We start from the raw sequence: 21,939 nt of genomic DNA, 5'->3' as shown, positions 1-21,939 counted from the left end.
ACTTTCTTCATGACCAGCAATGTAATCCAATGTTTCCATGCCAAAGGACCCATCTAGACATTAACATTTTAAATAGGAGCTACTAACCCTCTGTATCAGTCTCCTAATGCTGATTAGCAGCTCTTTCAGGTCATTTCCATCAGTGCTGACATGTCACACAAAGCCTACCATTTTCATCAGAAAGAAGTTTTGAAATTAAATTGCATTTAATTTAATTTCAAATTTCATTTCTTACCAACATTAACTATCTCTCGTGAATCTCTTTAGCAAGAGATACAAACAGTACTTTGTAAATTTGTCATGTTTGCCAGTCTTTTCATTACAATTTTTTCAAATTACAGGTCACTTGAATGTGTGTCCCACATTATTCACTGTTTTAAAATGCATTCATGTGGCAGGTTTCAAAAAGAGAAAAATTCACTTATTACTATCATTTTGTATGTAGAACTGACATACAATTAAAAACTTTAACAAAACAGTTCCTGCCTATTCGCTGTTGATCTCTTGCTGTGCCAATATCTGTCTTCAGAAGAACAGCCACCATAATTTGGAAATTAAGGAAATTAGGAATTTAGAAATTAGGAAATAAAAAGATAAAGAATGCCATTATGAAAATATAAGCATACCTCAAACTGGTATTTGTGGAATGGAATACAGATCTTATTTTTACACTTTCCTGTAATTATCCTGACAGAATTATGGGAAAAAAAAGTAATGCATTTGATATCATATATTTCATAAAAATATATGCTAATGCTTCAAAAATATAATCCTCTAAAATCGAAAAACAATAGATCAAATAAAGTTTTGTGACTAGAAAAACACCAACACGTTACACAGCAGCCTCACATGGCTGTTCTCTTGATGTGTTGCTACAACATTTTATTGACAGTGACATCTTAATACACATGACAAAGGAACAGGTCAGTCACAAAATAAGTGTGCAGGTTTTGTTTTCTTCCTTTTCCAAGAAGAATGTACAAAGTCCTTTACCTACACATACAAAAAGTTCAGACACATCTTTTATTTTGGCTTAGTTGCAATACGAAAAACCACAAGCAGTTCACATACAAAACCAAAGCTGCCATCATCCCTTTTATGCTTGTCATAGAACTGCTACTAAATATGTCCTTGTTGTCTTCTCAAGAGTACTTTGTCCAGCACATTCAACATTACAGGTTTTTAAATTATCTTCTTTTGCTTCTTGAGATTGAGCAAAGAACGAGTTCTCTTAAAAAAGCATTGCTCTCTTGTTAAAGAAATCCCATAATGTATACTGGACGAAGAAAGAGAATTCAGCATTCTTATATTACCCTATATTACCATCTTGTAGTATTTCCTGAGTGTTAAAAAAACCCAAAACAGTGTTTCCATAATTTAACTGAAGTGTGAAGTGCAGCAAGACTGCTCACACAAAATAAGCATTTTCTTTAGGAGAGCCAACAGTTCTTAAAGAGAACTTAAGAGAACATAACCCACAACATATTCAAAGATCAAGCAAGTACCTTGAAAAGTGGCTGCATAGAATTAAAGCCTTTATATCCAGGTAAAAAACAAAGCCCACACATATACAAGCTACTTACCTTACTAAAACCAGGTTTGCCAAAAACTGCATTAGTCTGAGGACAAGCTTTTGTCAATGCACAATTTGTTTCCAAGAAGTCATTACATCTCCTGACATTCGAAGTGTGAAGAGAGCATACAAGTTATTAGCTGTCATTTTTCATAGGTGTTTGATGGCATAACAGCCAAAAATTAAATCAAAACAGTCTCACTGCTGTTGAGACAAGTAATGCCCTACCTTAAGCTTTGAGTCTTCATAATTTAGGTGCATTTGCAAGCCTGCTCTCATTTTCTTCCAAGAGTTAATGAATCAGATCAGGACAGGTAATGTACCTCAGAGAAATAGTTTGCAATGAACATTTTTAACAGTTTAATTACCAGCTAGCAGTATGCAGATCTTACTTTTCAATCCTTCCTCACAAATGCTAGCATGTATCTGGTATCCTAAATCACAGGATACAGCAGTTCTCTCCAGGCATACTCCTCATTCTCTTTACATGGAAGACTTGTGTTTTGGGTTGGCTGAGAGAATCATATTTTCCCCTCTTATAACTTAGTATCTGAACCATTGTAAAACAAGGTCAATTCCAGAAATACGGCTTTTGGTAGACAACATTTTACCTGTAATTCAAAGGAAAAGATCCAGAGTTCAGAGCTGGAAAGGGAACGCCTGTGCAACTGAATATTTTGTTAACCTTAGAAGCACACTCCTACACTCTGTACCTTACAATATTAAATAAAACACTCTGACTGAGTCTAAATGCCAGAATAAGAACCCAAAGGAGAATTACCTATGATTGTTAAATCTAAAAACCCCTTTATAAGAAAAAGTTATTCCATAAGCAGAATGAGTAAAGTTTGGTCCATCTCCCCGAATTCCTACTGGGGACAGGACAAGCAGCATTGCCTCCTGCAGTTGGCTCAAAGCTACACAGGTTCTGACCAACATGCACACACCAATTAGCCAGCAGACCACAGAGGAAAGGCAGCCTGTGGTACTCCTTCTGGATTTTCCCCTCTCCCTGCTGCAACCCTCACATTAAAGAAAGTTATTAATTGTTTGGGTATTTTTACTTTTTCTCACTCCCCCCTTCCAACATCCTCCGGCCCATCTACATAAAAATTGATGCTTTTAGGGCAGGAGATACACTTCCAGCAGGACTCCAGCTGCCTCCTACAGTACTCTTCAGACAACAGCAAATATTTTAGCACTCAATTTATTTATTTTTTGGCCTACCAAATATTCAGAAAAGCATAGCTACAAAATTATTTGTGCAACAGATTCTCAGTCATCATGTATTCATTTGATGAACAATTCTTTTTTACATTACAGAAAAGAATAACAGATTTCCGTTTGAAGGGGAACAACAGTACTTGAAATTCTGAAATCTGAATTAGCTTTTTCTTTTTCCAAAATTAAATGCTATCTTTTGTTCTCACATATACAGAAACTTGCTGAGAGAGGGAGGATAAGATTAAGCACTTCAGGTAGAATCAAATAATTTTGAATGTGCTCAGCCGGTGTGTAATCGGATACTCTGCCTAGAATGGGGTAAACCAGCTTGAACAATACCCTATTTGCAAAGCTATCTGTGCTGCTTTTGGTGTTGAATAATGCTGAAAGCAGACTGACTCATCAGCTCCAAAATTAAACATCCTGAGAGTGAGGTGAAGATGTAGCTGGCCTTCTGAAGTGCCTGATAAAAGAAGGGAAAAGTGATACTACTGATAACTTATCTAAAGCTGCTGAACTGAAACAGCTGGCTGGAGACTTCTGACTGATCAGTCCCAATCTTTAATGGCAGGGTCTTCTGACATCCCCTTTCTTGGAGTGTGTGGAGATCCTTCCTTGGGTTGGGGGTGCCCCTCAAGGTTACTCCTCAAGGCTGAGCAAAAGAGATTTGCCTTAGTCATTGGTATGAGTCAGTAACGTCAATCTCTACTTATTAATTGGTTTTGCTAGCTTTCCCATAATTGCTTCAATATTGCTTAAAAACAGAGAATTAGATTATACTAATAGTTAAACTGGAGTGGAGCAAATAATTCTGATTAAGATATTTTAGTCTAATCATTTTCATATCAAATATTTTATATAAATAGATCTGGTTTGCTATCCTTAATTCCATGGGACAAAGTTGTACAAAGGTTCAACAGCACCTGGATAATCCTTTACACATAAACTGTTGTCTCAGTCTGGGTTTAAGATTGGATCCAGCCACACCTAGACTCCTCTGTGAGGTGTTCAGAAAGCAAGGGAGTCCTTTGTGCACTGCATGACCCAACTAATAAAGTGTGAGGTTCCCATCCTGTTTGTCACACAGCATCATGCAAGTGACCCAACTAATAAACTTTGTGTGAGGTTCCCAACTAATACACTTTGTGTGAGGTTTGTGTGAGGTTCCCATCTCACAGCATCACGCAGGTGACAGGTTACGGCTGAGCCTGGGTCCTTCCCCAGGGAGGTGACTAAAGGAGCCCAAGGGATCAGAGCCCAGCCATGCCAGACAGCATGGGCACAGTGAATGGAAAATCAGAGCTGAAATCAGTGTAAAGCAAGTAATGATTCCTTCTGCCAGAAGAGATATGCTAAAAGCTCCAAAGTTAGAGTAGGCTTCTAGACAAAAATAGTATATTTAGTTACAAAAAAATCCCCATAACAGGTACACATGTGCGAGGTCTTCTAGACTGGAAAACCTTTGGGTTTTTTTCACTTATATTTGTGCTATGAACAAATACTATCACTACTTGCATGGCCATAAACTACATCTAGAGAGGCTCAGGGACATACAGCCATGAGACCTGCCAGTCATTTAATATGCACAACATGCTGCAAAGACACTGACAACTTGACAAAGCCACTGCACGGATGCCATTCCTGGTTGTGAATTCACACATCACATTCCCCTCGCTCCTGAATCTCAGACGGACAGACGGGGTTTATATTTAGGATCAGAAACACACAGAATGGAGAGGAGCTCCTTGCTCTCCACTTAGGATCACTGACCACTGTCCACTGTCCTAACAGCCAAGGAACATCTGAGCCTTTCCACAGGATAATCCAAACCAGGGGAAAAATGCTGTTGTGAACTCTAGGAATGTTATAATACTGGCAAAATACTGATTTGAAAGCCGGGTATTTTAAAAATAAGACATGCTTAAGTACTGCCCAGGGCCTATGCAATTAGGCTTTAACAGCTTAGAGCGCTCATGTGCATTAGAACAAACCCTTTTCCCTGTGCCTGACTCCTTGGATTAGGTTCAGAAACAGTTAATGCTTCCAGCTGAACGACAGATATACGACAACCCAATAAATCACACAGGTGAATTGGTAACTTATCTGTCCCATGATATTTTGTTCAAAGTTCATGGCTGCTCTCAGGAAAACAAACCATCAACAAGTACCTGTGAAACCCAGCTCTTTATTTCATGAACACTGCTAATGGCACACATACTAGCATTTGATCTCTGCTTTTATAATTAAAAAAAATTTATTTTCTAAAAGATGTATAAAGAAATTTTTGAATAGAACTGAAGATTGCAATATTTATCCTGAAAAACGATTATTTGTTTTTTAGGATAAATTAAAATTTCACTTAAGATATGACACCAGTGTCCAGTTTTCACAGCCAGCAATGTTATGAGATACATTGTACCTGGTTTTTCATGTATAGATATCAATAAAGTTTCAGAAAAAAAAAGTAGTATGCAAATAATAAGCCAAAAGCATGCCTTCTAGTAAGGAAAGCAAGTGTCTTTTGCTTGGACATAACCAACATGAGTGAAAAGTGGTCAGAACTCCTAAGCAGTATTTAATGGCATTGATATTTTTATGATCCAACCTATTTTCCAACTAAAAGGAAATACTAAATAAATGTAGTAACTTTTTTATATCCTCAGCATGGAAGCAGTAAAGAAGTTAAAGCACAGAATATTTTTTAAATTACTTTAATAAAACCAGGTTTTGATTATCAAAGTACAGTTTAGTAGGTCTAAATTTGGCAGAGCTAACATTTAAAACAGACAAATATTGTCAACTCAAAATGTAAAACAATAAATTATTTCCTAGAATATATGCTCTCAGTATCAAAAGAAACACAAAATAAAAGTTTTTGTAACTATTTGTAACCTCTCTGTTTAACAATATTTTGCTGTGAGAAAGCTGACTTCTGCAACATGCACATAGACATTTCCAGAAGTGCATTCCCCAATGGGTGTAGTAACAGGGATAAGTAGGAAACTAGAGTAAACTTCCACTTCCGTTTGTAATAATCTCTTTTAAAAATGAAAATATTTTTTCTGTATTTTTTTACTTTCCTTTATGAGTGCTATCTGTATTTGTTGATTTCTTGTGATTACATTGTGAAAACCCCATTTATTTTCAAGACCAAGCAGAGGATGTGTAGAATGGATTTCTTGCCAGGGCCAGAAGAGGGAGCTCAAATTAGTTACTTTCATTTATTAGGCTAAAGCAGCTTGTAACTGTAGAATTTAACAGTAGAGGTACTTTTAAAACATTAAGTAGAGACTTTGATGCATTATGCATTTAAATTAAAATACAGATTAGTCTCTCTGATTGGCATCTGTAGTAATGGCAGTATAGGTCAGAGTTAAAGGTAAAAGGCTCTCTTAACACTGAACCTCCACACCACAGGTGATATCTGAACAAAACCCAAGTTGCCGTGCAGCGAATGCCTTCAAACTCACCTCTTCTCCTTTGCTCATCAGGCACATGGTGGCATTCTCTCCAATGGGAAACAAAGCTTTCCAGGCTTCTCCCAGTTCTTGCTGTAAAGTCCCAGTACAAATACCTCCTGTAAGGTCTCCTCTCCAGTCCAAGAGACAATTTCAGGTATTTTTAAGAACAAACTGACTAACACCTCTCTGTTCTCAAAGCAGAGTCAATTAACTCAGGCTCTGCTTTTGCCTCCTAAACTGCACTCTCTGCCAGTTATTCTGTAGCAAGTTAGTGCTGTCCTGCTTTGCAGAATTAAACCACCACACATTCACTACATTTTATATTTTCCTGTCCATTACCTTTAATACAACATAAGTTGCCTCAGCTGTGAATATGGACAAAGAAAACAAAAGCACATCTCCCCGAGGTGATTCAGTCTGGGTTGGATTAGACATGATGAATCTCTTGGATAAATAAGTTTGTACCAAACAGCATGCAAATATTGCTTTACATGCTATAAATAACATATCTGTTGCCACTTAAGGTTTTCAGAATTTTAGGGTAATAATCGTTATGGACAGTAACAGGCAAATAGAACTGGGGGAATTGTACCACCAGAGAAATCTGGGATTAAGTATACAAGCAAGATCCCTTCAAGTAGGTCATAAACATGGAAGTGGGTTTGCAAGTGTATAGAATGTCATATTTAAAAAAAATATTTATATGATGGCAAGAACGGAGTCTACAGAAGTGTGAGAGAAGAAGGGTATGTTTGAATTTTTATGTCAAGGAGATGAAATCAACAGAAAGGGGAAAAAGATTTAAAGAAAATATTAAAATGTCAATATTAACAGAACAAATCTCACCACATAAAATCCATAACCAAGATGAGTTTAAAGGACTCTACAAATAAAGAAGATGTATCATAAAAGTCTAAGAATAAGACATCTTTTCTTTGCCCTCCTACAACCTAATATACAAATATAAGGTTATTCTCTCAGACCTTAAACTCTCACAGCTTAAACCCTCAGATCTGCAACTCTTTAAATACACTTCTCCATTTTCAAAGAAATATCTTTGTAACAGTTCTGGAGATTAGAAACACATTGATTAAAGAACCAATTTTATTACAATGAGATAATTAAAAATTAATTTCAGCAAAGAAACAAAGTAACAGAATAAATAAATTAATAAATACAGATATGCAGGTATGCACAGAGAAAAATAAGGAATGCAATAATGACCAGTGTGCCAAATAATAAATATTTATTTATTAATCTCATTGCTTCTTTGATGGCACTGGATTCCTCTCTTGCCGTTTAGCAGCCTTCTCCATTTTCAGCTGTAACAAAAAAAGACACCAGCAGTGGTTCAAACACCGGTTTGCAAATCGACTAACAATGCAGTATTAAATTCCTACATCCAGTCACAAATTTACCAGGGTGGTACATGCAGTGGAGAAAGGTACACAACATTATTATCCCAACCCAGCGCTGCTCACGTTTGCACCAGTAGACAAAGGAGCACTTCCACGGCACTGCAGCTCCTCCCCTAATGAAAGCAGGCTGCCTTATCTCTGCTAAAGGCAGTTCAGGTGTTTGAGTATCCCTCAAGGCCAGTGTGCCTCAGGAATGTCCAGGGTTTATCTCCATGTCAACGGAAGGTGGAGCAGTTTTATTGCAGATGTCTAACAGACACAGGTAGATGAACCAGCGCACATAAAACCACACGGGAAGGGCGCTGAACCTTAATCTCAGAGCATCCCTGCTGACCCACAAGGACGTGACTTCCTCCTGTAAGGTTTTTTCTACACCACAGGCTCTTGTAGCATTGTAAAATTTATCGACACATACACATTTCACTCCACTCTGTCATTTCATAGTAAGACTATTTATCCAAACAAATATATCTGTTGGTTTTAGAAGCTACAATTCTTCTCAAGTACTGTTATACTAGTGAATGAAATCATATTTAAAGCAATTATATAAAAGGGATGTGGAGACTTTTGCATCCCATCTAACACATGCACTGCTATTTAAAATGCTAGAAAGAAAGAATTAACATGCTTTTTCCCATCATAAAATAATACCAAAAGAAAACAAGACCTCATTGGGATGTCTACCAATTAACTTACTGCTAAGCAAATTATGTTGGTCTACACAAAAATGCATTTTAAATCACCTTTCACCCTTTTAAGGCTTGATGTTTTTATCTAAAATTTCTACTATCTTTTGCAAAGAAAATAAAATCTCAGTGGGAAAACGAAACAGAGAATTTTGAAGTTTTCTATGAACCAATGTAATATTTGTAACATCTGTCCACATTTTCTGATGATTTACAAAACAAAGAAAATTATTTTGAATTTCACAAAGCTAAAACAGCTTTCTCCTTAACAAAGACATTCTTGCAAGCCAGCAAGCAAAATAGCAACACAGTTTATATTTTAAGTTAATTAAACAACATTGCTTTACAAAAGAATTCATGAACAGTTGAGACATACTTCATCTGAGATGGTGGAGCTACAGGGCTACAGGGCAAATGTGAGAAAAGAATAGGTATTTAAACGCGAATAACCTACACCACAGGGCATGTAAACTAAAGATAGTGTGGTGGAGGAGGCACCTCTAAGTGAGTGATACAGATCATGTAAGAAAGACAGACCAAATTTAGCCAAACTTAGACAGACAGTCATTAAAAAAAAATAATAACATTCTGGAATTGTGTAAGTGAGGTAGCAAACACCTAGTCCTAAATGTCACAGGGGAGTTTCTGTGACTCTGTGTTGCTGTTTCTTTCTGTCATATATTAAAATGTTTTGGTTTTCTGTAATGTTTTGGTAATTCTGTAGAGAATTACCCTCAATTAAAATCTGCCTGGTTACGGTAAATGCCATCCCACACATGACCAATCTCTGAAATCCTGTAGTAGCTCATAACTGTATTTTAAAACTTATGTTAAGAGGCTAGCTTTCTTGGCAATCGAGAAGGAATTATATAATGCATTTTTATGCCATTTAAATCATACATTTATGGGTTTAGATATCCTCTTGTGAAAGTGTATTTACATTAAAGCAATAAATGTAATAACTTGCCCGTTCTTGATAGCGTTTTTCAAAGTAAGCCATGTCATCAGCCTCTGATTGTTTTCCGTGAGAAACTTGCCCTGTGGCACTTGAGCTACCTGAAAAACAAAACATAAACAGAAAACAAAACCCTTTTTTTATTAATGATATTTGCTGTTCTGTTAGCTATGTTTTACATTTGGCAAAACCTTTATAGACAAGTACAAAACCCAGCATTTGGGACCAAAGAGAAACCTTTTCCAAATAGGCTTGCAAATATTATAAATTGTTTTAAAGGAGTTCAACTGTTATATTAATTGGTACATTTTTGTACTAAATAAGGGACATAAAAAAAGTGTAAGCGATCCATAATCCCACATAGAAAAAGCTTTCTGGCAGAAGGCAGTTTCACAGGGTTGTGCTGAATATGTACAACCCATTCAGATATTATGAGTTTCTAAGAGAAATTAAGAATTTTAAAAACTGATCCAATGAATACATGACACCATTGATGGGAAAGATAACAAGCACTAAGAAAAAATAATTTCAGGTAAAATACACATCACAAGCAAAAATAACAAGCATTAAGTTATTCTAAGCATTTGAATAGTATATGAATGTTGTACTAACTTATCACAAAACAAAGCTTCAATATTCATTTTAATGCCCTGAGCATCCTTCAATTCATTAATAAAATCAATTAATTATATATTAAGTTCTTTTTGTACAGCAGTATTATCCTACTTATACATCACCTGCTATTTGTGGCATGGATTGAGCGGAACTCGAAGGCCCCTGAAATGCTTTTAGAAATGGATGATCCATGCTAGTAGTGGGGGCTTCTAAAAGTTCAGCAGAAGGAGCACCTGTCAGAAAATAAGGCGAATGGAAACAACAATTAACTCCAGGAGATACAGTACGAATACACATGCTGGGGTCAGAACAAGGTTACAGATTCGTATCTACAATTCTCGGCGCAGACCCCATAAACTGGAATTAACAAAGCTTTACAAGGATGGCTTCAAAGCCATTGAAAATCTTTGTTTCTTCAATTACTACAGTAATGTTTTAGTTTCTAAACTTCAGAAAAATCCAGGAATCCAGATCAGAATTTTAAAAATAAATAATGGGTATGTGGTAATAATAGATGAAACAGTATTTCAGGACAAAACATATGCATTACTAAATTACACAAAATTACAGAGCAGAAAAAGTATCAAGACCAACTAACATGTCTGTTAAAAAGTTCTACCAATTCTACCTCTTATTTTTTATGCTGAACAGCTATTAACCTTTGAGTTTGGAAACAAAAATGCTGTGAATATATAACCAAAAAATACCTGGATGGTATTAGGCAAAAGGACTAACATAAATAGAATATGGAACTACCAGGTTACAGGAATTATTAGAAGTTACAGGTTCTCTCTAAAGGATACATTTCATTTCAAGCAGAAGCAATCAGGTTGAACACCAGAATTTTTGAAAAAGAGTTTTTTTATCAACTCACTACAGTGAGTAGGACAATGTGATCCCTTAAAACCTTGAAGACAGCTGAAAGGAACAGTTTTTCTGCAGTTCTACTCCTATTCATCCAACTTGCCTTCAAACTTTGAAACTCTATTTTGGTTTAGTACTTTTCAAAACTTAGGTGGAGAATTAAAATTTCAGCTGCACATACCTATTCCACTGTCATCAAGCCTCATGTAGCCTTCTGCTAGAGAGCTAAAACCAGTCAGTCCTCCCATGGCAGCGTAAGGAACATCCTGCCCCACGGGCTTTCCTTGGGCTAAGCGCTCCTCCTTGGTTTCCACAACTGTTTCGTGAGCATATGCTGGCTGACCACAGGCACAGGTAAAGGAGCTATGAAAGCCTGAACACTTGGAACCTGAGAAACAAATAAATGAGATGGTGATGGGATTTAAGCATCCAGCTATATGAAAAAGCTCTATAAAAGAGAAAGGATGACTCCTGGGATTAGATCATGAGGGCCATCCAGCCACAGGATCTTACTGAGCCAAGTTTCAAGGGCCTCTGAGGATGGAGATTTCAGGCACCTCTCTGAGCAGCCTGGACTGTGACGGTGTTCACAGGGGTCTTAGGACGAGGGAAAAGACGAGAGTGTTGACTCCATGTTTCAGAAGGCTTGATTTATTATTTTATGATATATACTGTATTAAAACTATACTAAAAGAATAGAAGAAAGGATTTCATCAGAAGGCTAGCTAAGAATAGAAAAGGAATGGAATAACAAAGGCTTGTGTCTCGGACAGAGAGTCAGAGCCAACTGACTGTGATTGGCCATTAATCAGAAACAACCACATGAGACCAATCACAGATGCACCTGTTGCATTCCACAGCAGCAGATAACCATTGTTTACATTTTGTTCCTGAGGCCTCTCGGCTTCTCAGGAGAAAAAATCGTAAGGAAAGGATTTTTCAGAAAATATCATGGCTACACTGGACCAATGCTGGATCAGAAATTTCTTTTCTGCTATCTAACTGCATTTCCTATGTTGCAACTTGGTTTTATTGTCATTAGCAACACACCTCTCCTTTCACTTACAACAAATAAAAAGTTCTGACACTGGGTAAAGCTGACAACCCGCCAGCATTTTGGCAGCATTCCCTCCAAAGGTGTATAGCATGTATCAATGGTGCAGGGCTAAGAAACTTTCTATCACAATTTATTACACAAACCACAATTTAAATATCTTTGAAAATTAGCAACATTTTCTCAGAGACTGTGGAATAGAGAAAATAGAGACTGTGGAAGCAACAAAATGGGTTCTACACAGGAGTATCATTAGACTGACTTTCAGGGGTTTTTTAAGCTTCCACAGCCACAGGATGGAATTGAAATAGTTATACAAATGTTATGTGACATTCTGAAACAGAGTAAAGTGACCTGTCTGCCCTAGCTACATCTAAAACTGTCATCAAAGCCCCTCTGGAGCAATGATGTGACCAAGAAATTGAGCAAGTGATGCTGCAAATGTTTCATTATACAAATCACCCTGCTCCCCGCTCACAGTTCATTTTATGGAGCATCATGAAAAATTTCCTTAACTCTTTCGTGATATGTTGATCACATTCTTGAAAATGTTAAAGGTTTTTTCATATTATTTTGGGCACTCCTCAGTAACAGAACTCTATGTTTGGACACTGAATACAGTATATTTAACATGTACAGAGCAATAAGCAGTTAAGTTTTTCAGTTATAACTTACCTGTCATCTTAGATTTATCAACACTAGACAAGACTAATACCATTACATTAAAACAAAACAAGTCCAAAATACAAGCAATTCTTGGCACTTCACTGCAAAATCTGTGAAGCCCTCAGAGGTGTCTGGTATTTTTGAGAAACACTAAGCATAGGGCATTATATATGTTAATATTGAAAACACTGTGTTCTGTGGATTCAGTCTGAATTATCCAGCTGCACATCTAAGATTTTCACATTACTTAGTGCAAATTCTTTAAAGGCTGTCATGTAGACATTTTATGGTTTATTCTGTGGTATAGGATTCTCAACCAGCAAAAGCTGTTTGCACTTTTTTTCTGTACAAAATAGAGACATTCCATGAAAGAAATTTAATAACAGTACAGAACTCCAGCAAAAAAAAAATCTTCATCTTATGTAATTTGAGGTTTCAAACGAAAACATCTTTATGCATTATTTATTTCCTGTGGTTAATAATTACTGTTGTTTCATAACATGAACCTCAAACAACTGTAGCAAAAAGCTTCCTCTTCATCCCTTCTCTAAGATCTTGCTGAAACACCATTCCCATTTGCATTTCAAGACCCACAATCTCTATGGTCATGAACGACTTCATTAGAGTGCTAGTAATAGAATTATTTGGGAATAATTCCTGTTGACTTGAGAAAAGACATAAAAATATGTTAATGTTCTAGTCAGCTAGGCAATAGAGGAATGGAGATCAACACTTTTCTCTCCCAAACTACCAAGTTCAGGTAGCAAAGGCATGTGCATGTAGCTGAAGTGACAAACTGCAAACAGGGTGCTTTCATACTGTCTAACTGCAGGCACCTGTCTCCATAAGCACCAGAAGCATTCAGAGATTTAAACTCCTTCACAGGACCTGGGGAAACAAGGATGTTGTTCTAAACCCTCCTGTGCAAAAGATGATGTCTTCCTTCCCACTTCTCATCCTTTCTTGAGGATGAAAACATCATTGGTTATGAGAGGAATAGCGGATTTGTCTTTACAAACAAGCTGTGGGTCTGCTGGTAGATAAAACTAGCACTGGGAGATAAAGAAACAATGGGAAGGACTCCACTGATGGCTGAATGGAAAAAGATATCTGCTTTTACAAATAAACTTTAGATTTGCTGATAAACGAAATTAGACATTGGAAGATGAAAGAAACAATGGGGAAGAAAAACCTCTGAATTCCATAAGAATTAAATATTAAAAGGGAGGGTTGTACATTCGAGGGAAATCTTCGGTATCAGGTGTTCCAGGAAGTCTGTACCTCTCAAATACTTCAGCCAACGGGGAAGGAGAGAAGGGAAATGCAGCCAGGAAATCAGGATAAAAAGGAGGCTGCGTCTTCCAAAACTTGGAGAGATCCCAGGGGAGTGCCCCATGGCCTCTCCCTTTATTCGAATAAAGCCATAAAGAACTCGTCTGTCTCTTTTTTGGACATAAACCTCTGGCGTTTGTGGCTTAATTCTCCTAACAGTGACAAGGGCAGCGCACACCCAATACCCTGGGCAGAGCACACATCCCTCAGGCGCTGCTCCTGCTGAGTTTGCTGGCGAGGAATGCCGCAGCGGGGACTTACAGGAGTTGCAGGGAAAGCCGGGCGCTGCGCTGTGCTGGTCAGCGAAGTGTTTGCAGCGGCAGCGCACGGGCTGGGTGCCGTTCAGGGGCACAAACTGGTAGGACTGGCACGGGCAGCCCTTCACTCTGCAAGGCACGCTGATGGGGCGCTCCTTGGGAAGCACCTCGTAGTCTGTTTTGTGTTGTTTATACCTAAAACAGGAAAAGTAATTACTTTCATAACCTCACTGGTATTTATCAGAAAACTACCTGAAAGGCTTACTATTCACTTCACAAGTTTCGTTTTGGAGTAGCTTTAATTGTACTTTTTATTCTTAATTGTGAGTATTTACTTTTTTTTAATTTAAGAGTAATTTACTCTTAATTGTGAAATTTCAATTAAATGCATATTAGCAGGTGGTTTTACATCTATTCATTACATAAATATCACATATCCTTATGTTTCACTTTGAGAGCACTACCAGAATCAATCTGATCTATGTTAACTTATGCCTTGCGGCTGAATTTATTGAGACTACAAAACCATTTTGGTCTCAAAAATATATTGACATTTGCATTTACAAACAGTTGTTACTATTTAAAACCTAATTTTCTCAACCCTTAAACCTTAAATAAATTTGCCAATGTGCTACTGTAATGTGTCTGGGAATACTTCACATTTTCCTGATTTTTAAAAATACTGAAGTGTGAAAGGAGGGAAGCTACCCACCGGTGGGTGCAAAAGCACAGTGTCTCTGGTCCCACAAGCTTACAGTCCATGCCAGTTGGTGATCTCCAGCTCACATACAACCTGTTCTGCAGTCGAGCTGGTAATACTTTTCTTTTGTACTCTTCATATTGCTCAGGAGTAAAGAGCTTTCCTCCATCATCATCACCTACAATTCTGTATGCATGGCATAAAAAAAGCCATAAGAAAATGAAGACAATAAAAGTAGATTTCTCTTTTTTTAAGTATATAACAGAACTTTATCTGTAAATGCAAAACAAATCTTGTATTTCATATTACTCTTCTAATAATTTAACAGAACTATAGCTGATTTTTAGAGAATATTTTTTGAATAATACTCTTTTAAAAAATTTGCTCTGATGGACTGAAAACCAGTTCTAAGAGAGAAGGAAAAAATTAACACAGCAAACTACCAAGGGTTCTTTTGGAGAGAAAAAAAAAAAAACAAGCAATGAGTATCAAGGATCATGTAACCAGCCAGCTCTGCCTCAGACTTCTTGACTGAAGTCACTTCACCCATCTACACCCAACTGTACTGCAAACTTGTGTCAAGAGATTAATCTTAGTCTAGTCTGAGTACTCAGCTGCAAGCAGGCAACCCCACTGCCATCAAAGCAACAAACATCACATCCAAGTTGTCTTCTGATTTGGAAGAAGACTATGCTAGTTTCTGTAGCTGGAGTTAGTGGGGGCTGTATTCCTCAATTAAGATATCACTATATTCAAATTCAAGGTCACTGAATAGCTGGAACTCTGAAGCAGCATCCGAATTCTGCATTTATGGAAATAATTAAGGACAATAAATAAAATATGTAAAATACAATTGAGACTTAACTGCAGCACTTACCTATGCTAAAAGTGATTTTATTAATGTCCATAAATATTTCAGTTATTATTTATTTGACATGCTAAAATATGCTAAACGAGTGATTCTTTGTCAAATATTCTGTGGATTTGTGGACTGCCAGCACTGTACAGCACCAGAATAATGTGCCAACACAATGCTATCATTTGCATGTCAACCCAGCCAACACCCACTGAATCACGGCACATCTTATGTAAGAAATGCCACTGTGCCCTCCTCTGGTGTTTTACTCAAGGTTTTCCTAAACTAAATTAAGACCTCATCTCAGCACAACGACTGTGTTTATTTTTGTTCAGCCTTTCAAGAGAACCACTGACAAGACTAGCAAAGACACGCAGCAGTGTAAGGGATTTATACAACGCAAAACTTGGAACTCACGATGCACAGAATTCCTCGTACTCTGAAAGAGCAGTACGGCTGGCAGATTACCAGATAATGGTTTGGATTGGACGGGACCTTAAAGACCACCTAATTCCAGCGCCCCTGCCGTGGGCAGGGATGCCGCTGGTAGGCCAGATGGCCTCTCACAGCACATCTCACGCTGCCCAGGATGCGAGGGACGATGCGTGACTTCACCGCTGCCAGCCACGGCTTGCAGCACATTCTCACCGGGGCACACTAGCCACAGCACCTCCGGCTGCGACAGCGAACGGCGGGCGGTGCATGCGGCTCCACGAAGCCGCCACACACTCCGAAGCAGCCAATTCAGGAGGCCCGGAGGCGGGCATCCCTCCGGGAGGAAAGCCGGGTCGCGGGCCGGCTGCAGGGGATGCGACACGGCTGGGAACGCCCGTCCCCCGCCCCAGCGACCCCAGCGCGCCGCCCCGGTGCGCTCACCGCCGGTACTCCGCGTACTCCTGCAGGGCCTGCGCATCCACCTGCAGCCGCTCCATGCCCGCCGGGCCGCCCGGGGCACGGGGCTGGCAACGGGCAAGGCCGGGCCCGCGCACGGAGAGCGGCAGGCGGGAGGCAGCGGGGACAGGCGGGGCAAAGGCGGGGGACAGGCGGAGGAAAGGCGGGGAACAGGCGGGAGAGAGGTGGGGGACGGAAGGGGACAGGCGGGGGAAGGCGGGGGACAGGCGGGAGGCGCCCGGAGGCAGCAGAGGGGAGGCGGGCGCAGGCGGCGGCTGGCCGCGGCACGCTCCTCACGGGCGGCTGAGGAACGGGCGGGTGCGGGAGGCGTGTGCGGGCCCGCGGGCACGGCCAGCCCCGAGGGCACGGCCAGCCCGAAGCACGCAACCGCACGGCCCCGGCGCCAGCTCCAGAGGGAACCCCACAGCACCCCGCGGACAGCCGAGCACGGGCGCCCGAGCCGGGCAACTCGCGGGCACGGCCAGCTCCGAGGGCACGGGCAGCTCCGAGGGCACGGGCAACCCCGCGGGCACGGGCAGCCCGAGGGCACGGCCAGCCCCACAGGCACGGGCAGCTCCGAGGGCACGGGCAGCTCCGAGGGCACGGCCAGCCCCGAGAGCACGGCCCGCTCCCGGGCACGGGCAGCCCCACGCTGGGTGTTGTCCCGGCCGGGGTGTTGTCGTTACCAGGCGCGCAGCGGGGCGAGGTGCAGCTTTGTTTCATGCGCAAAGCAGGGAGCTAGGTGGCAACCCACAAAAAGCTAGGCCATAAAAAACTTTACACTGTTTATTACATTTTTAACAAAGGCATCGGCGTTCATTGACTACAAATTGCGCGATTTTTCTACTAATTAGTATTCAGCCCCCTATTTGCTAGTCATACCTCTCACTTGTCGTGCTAATTAGTACACAGGCACATTCTGCCCATTTGAGTCTGGGGTCTGTTTTGAGTAGGTGGTCGTGATCGTCCACAGCTGGAATTCCCCTTCCTGCGGTTACTGCTCAGTTCTGCTGGCTCCACTCCTGGTGGCTCTCATCCAGACAGTCCATTCATCTTGGAACTGTCTTCTCTTTTCCTTAAAACAAAAAACTAGCCAAGCGTACAACGTTCACAATGCAATTGCTCAGCCATAACCGTCCAGCTATGGCTACTGATTAACAACGAAAAAAATTGCAAAGTTTGATTCAAATCTTGAGGGGCTTGATGTCACGCACAGGACCTGCATGGTGTGCACACACTCTCTAGGAAGGCAGTCAGCCCCTGTGCCCCTTGGGATAGACACACCCCCTGAGCAGCAGTGCCAGGGCACGGCCACACACACACGCAGGTGCAGTGCCTCAGAAGGGCACCCACAGTCTTGGGTGCCAGCAGCCACACAGCACAGCACCCAAGCCCTCCCAGTGCCTGCCCTGCACCCACGTTGCCCTCTGCCTCTGTTTAGACCTCGCTTTTCTGGCGGGTGGGTGAGGGGTACTTTTGGCTGGTCACCGATTCCTCTTCCTTTACAAAATAAAATGTATGTTCCATTAGAAAATATGTTTGGCTCATAGTTCAAGACTACAGGAGGCCAAATTTGGAAACATTCCTAACCAAAGATGGTTCTTAGACTGGCAACCTGCAAGTCCCAATTCCTCTCCATATGCCACAATCGATGTAACCATATTGGAACAACTCCTCCAATGTGTTTTTAGTGAATCCACCACAGGCTGCTATTTCTGACACCGCACTCTCTGTGTAAATTGACTGCTTCCCCTTGATACAAACAGACTGGCCACAAAGTGATCAAATATGTGAAAAAAATACAGTACGTTTTCCTTATCCAAGCTTTAGGAAATTGGTATTTAAAATGTGCTCTGCCTGCTAGCATAAGCTATGAGCCTTCAGACTGTCAAATTGAGATCCAAGAGGAAAGGCTTTTTCCATACCATACAATGATACTTCCCTAGAGAAAAAGAAAAGAAAAGAAAAGAAAAGAAAAGAAAAGAGAAGAGAAGAGAAGAGAAGAGAAGAGAAGAGAAGAGAAGAGAAGAGAAGAGAAGAGAAGAGAAGAGAAGAGAAGAGAAGAGAAAAGAAAAGAAAAGAAAAGAAAAGAAAAGAAAAGAAAAGAAAAGAAAAGAATACAGCAATTCAGGGAAATCTCCGCATAGTTTTGGACTGGGCAAGCCACCAGCAATGCAGCAGAAGGTGGTGAAGAGGAATGTCACAAGGACCATGGCAATGTTTTGCCAAAACATCCCCCAGAAGGAGATGAAACAACAGGGACACTCTCAGTATCCAAATAAGGTGATAGGGCATATGGTCTGGGCATTTGTCCTGTGGCTATGCCACATGTATAAGAAATTTCAGCAGAGCAGGCAGCACTGGAACACAACACACACGTCCTGTCACACAGAGATCTGAACACAAACAGGTCACCCTCAAAGACAGGAAGATAAGGGAGCAAGTCCCCACTGCAATCTTCAAGTAAGCTAGTGGAAGAAAGTAAAATCACACAAAAGCCTCAGGATTGTCAGGGAAAAGTCAGGGAAAATTCCTCCTGTGACCAAAACTTCAAAAAAGAAACAGATGGGGGAAAGGGGACCTTGAAAGCAGGACTAGAAGCTCTGCAGACAGAGTTTGAACATACTGAGGAACACACTGCTCCACAGGAGCTGCACAAAACAGAAGATCTCTGAGATACCTTATCTGTATGCACATTTTGCTGGTGCCAGAGATCCCAGCACTGCCAATTAAGGGGGAGGTGTGGGGGTGGGGGGAACAGCTCTGGCAAGCCTGGTTCACACAGAATGAGCAGAGCTCCTGTGTCACGGGTTGATGTGCCTCATCTGTGCAAGATCTGTGTTAAAACAGTCCTCTGAAACACAGCTTGGGTTCAGAGAGAAGAACCAGGTTTCATACTAAGGCAGCTTTCAGTGAGGGGTACAAATGTTAGTCTACATGTCACTCATGTCAGTGTTTATGCATGAACAGCCAGTGAGAACTTACTGAGAATAGGAAATCAAGTCATTTTTTTGTGAGACATCTGTCTTATGAACTACTTCTCATCAAAAAATAGAGGATTTTTTCCCTGGATTTCATCACAGCAAGAGTTTTGCAATACAGACAGTGTTCAGTTTATTAGCACCCAGTGCTAGTAAGACTCTCACAAGATCTGCTTGGATCCAAATCTAGATCAGTAGACTTACTTGGGATATAAAAGGTACTTTGTAACCTTTTACAGATATAAATGGTACTTTTGTAACCCAGAAATGGTGTTCTTAGCTAATAAAGGTATCTCAAACACTCTTTTTACTGTCATAGCATGCATATTGGAATACATTTTGAATATAGAAAACCCATTCCTGTCTCTCATCCCTTCTAGGAGATTAATAGCCAAAATAAAATTCATTAAAGATTGCTCAAAACAGATTTTTTTTTTTCTTTTGGTAAACTACCAAATAATTTTGAATAGCAGGAAAAAAAAAAAAAGAAGGCGGCTTTCTGCTACCATGAAGAAGCCATGACACAAGGTAAGTAAAAGGACCAGGAATCCAGATGGCATGTTTTACCTCCTGGAGTTGTGATGTAGCATACGGATACTGCTGGCCCAAGATCTCTGAACACATCAAAGTGGGTTGAACATATGGACACATACTTACAGTACAGCTCTGTGAGACCTAAGGTGCTGCCTACACATCAAAGGCAACAGCTTAATGCTTCACAGGGTGTTGACAGTCTCTCTCAACACCCTCTGTTAACAATAAAATGTGTGACCCTTTAAATTTTTTTAAGCCCTTACAAATTTGACAAGTGCTTAAAATTATTCTCAGTGAAACATCTATAAATTGAAGATAGCCGCTTCACTAATGCAAAAATAATTAATTTAGGAAAAACCTGGTTTAATATTTTAAACCTCAAGTCATCATTCTGAAGTAGTAGTCAGTCATTCTATTTCTATGGATCTATCTATCTGCCTAGCTCTTCTAAAAGCAAGAAGAATTTAAGAGGCATAAAGCATAACAGAAACAGTTTCCATCAAATTGTTTCCTCCCTCCACATGTGTTATCAATATCCCAATATACCTAAAAGTAAATGCAAGCAGCACTCACTTTTATAAACTTCTAACCATGACCATATACTATGCTACAATAAAAATTTGTGTATTATTAAACCTAGTTTACAGGACTTAAAAATGTTAACATATTTTCTTTCGGTTTTGCTTTTAGAAAACCAGAACCCGATTAGACACCAACTGACTAAGTTGATGAATGCCACAGGGAATGTGGAAGCTCATGTGCAAGCAAGGATCAATTAATAATGAAAGTTTTTGCTGGAGGTACCGACAAACACAGTTAGGAAAGTTGTAGCAATTAGGATCACTTAGAGATAAGATAATTCAGCTGCATGTGATGCCACTGGTGCTTAAGAGATGTGATTCCATGAATGTATGTAATGTGATTTTTTTTTCCTTTTAATAACATAAAGGACATTTTCAAATGCCTGTGTGCATGATTCCTAACAAACTGAGATTAGTGAAACACCCATTCAGTACCAGTCACATATTAAAAACATAGCAGAAGTCTAATTCATTTTTTTGGCTGCTATAAAAGGAAATTTTCCATTTAATTCTTGCCTTTGAAGGTGGCATGCTATCAGATACACTAAATTGAACCCCAAAATAGCAGACTCTTTGTTTTGTAAAGTACAAAATTATAAAAGAGCACAATTGCTAGGTAAGGAGGGTCATATTTGGATTAATTGTTAATTTATATATCACCTTTAAAAATACCACACCAATTTTACATAAGAATATTTTAGACATTCAGCTAATTCAATTAGTCAGTGTATTTTGGGGAACTAAAAGGTTTTCAAGAAAATATAATAGACTAGAATGTTAAATTTTATGCAATCATTTTTCTAAATAACTTTTTGTAGAGGTACCCAAATTTACTCTGCTTCTGCATTCCCATGAACAAAGGCTGTGACAGCAGCAAACACCCTCAGAACATGTACCTGCACAGGAGGTGCTTGGTTGCTAAAGCAACTTGCACACATCACAAACATGATGTGGTTTGGAAACCTCTGAATTAGCAAATATTTTTAATTAGAATTCAGATCTATCTAGTCAGCTTCTTTAAATGATTGTGTTATCAAAAAGGATTTAGCAGTCATTTGGAAAAACAGACAACTGTGCAATATGTGATGCATAATACTGGCTGCCAAGGATACTGATGTTTCACCACACTAAATACAAGCACCTGTACATCCTCAGCCATGTTTCTGTATTTTTAAAATTATTTCATTTAAAACAGATCAGCAAACTTCTGCGATCTCAACAGTGCATAGGCAGCTTGTTAAGAGCTGTATCAGTGTGTTTCAGAGGAGTGTCTGTCCATCCATTCATCTCA

At 39.7% G+C, this 21,939-nt stretch overlaps 2 protein-coding genes across 2 annotated transcripts in view; both read right to left on the bottom strand.

The window, feature by feature from the left end:
• The window catches only part of STK31 (serine/threonine kinase 31), a gene marked incomplete at its 5' end in the record, with an annotated part of 28,624 nt that extends 26,948 nt beyond the window's left edge, over positions 1–1,676 (bottom strand). The window contains 2 exon segments of the mRNA XM_030963647.1: positions 487–546; positions 1,582–1,676. Coding sequence (XP_030819507.1) covers positions 487–546; positions 1,582–1,676 — 155 coding nt within the window.
• Positions 1,677–7,448: 5,772 nt separating this feature from the next.
• FAM221A (family with sequence similarity 221 member A) lies at positions 7,449–16,663 on the bottom strand. Its single transcript, XM_030943181.1, has 7 exons — positions 16,538–16,663; positions 14,818–14,991; positions 14,110–14,300; positions 10,978–11,184; positions 10,055–10,165; positions 9,330–9,418; positions 7,449–7,580 (listed from the first exon to the last, which is right to left on the bottom strand). Exons 1-7 carry the CDS (start codon positions 16,591–16,593, stop codon positions 7,518–7,520), a joined length of 891 nt encoding a protein of 296 aa, XP_030799041.1. The 5' UTR covers positions 16,594–16,663; the 3' UTR covers positions 7,449–7,517.
• Between the last annotated feature and the right edge of the window lie 5,276 nt (positions 16,664–21,939).

This window comes from Camarhynchus parvulus, chromosome 2 (assembly GCF_901933205.1).
Source record: "Camarhynchus parvulus chromosome 2, STF_HiC, whole genome shotgun sequence".
Taxonomy (NCBI): domain Eukaryota; kingdom Metazoa; phylum Chordata; class Aves; order Passeriformes; family Thraupidae; genus Camarhynchus; species Camarhynchus parvulus.
This window is presented reverse-complemented; position numbering and strand designations above follow the sequence as displayed.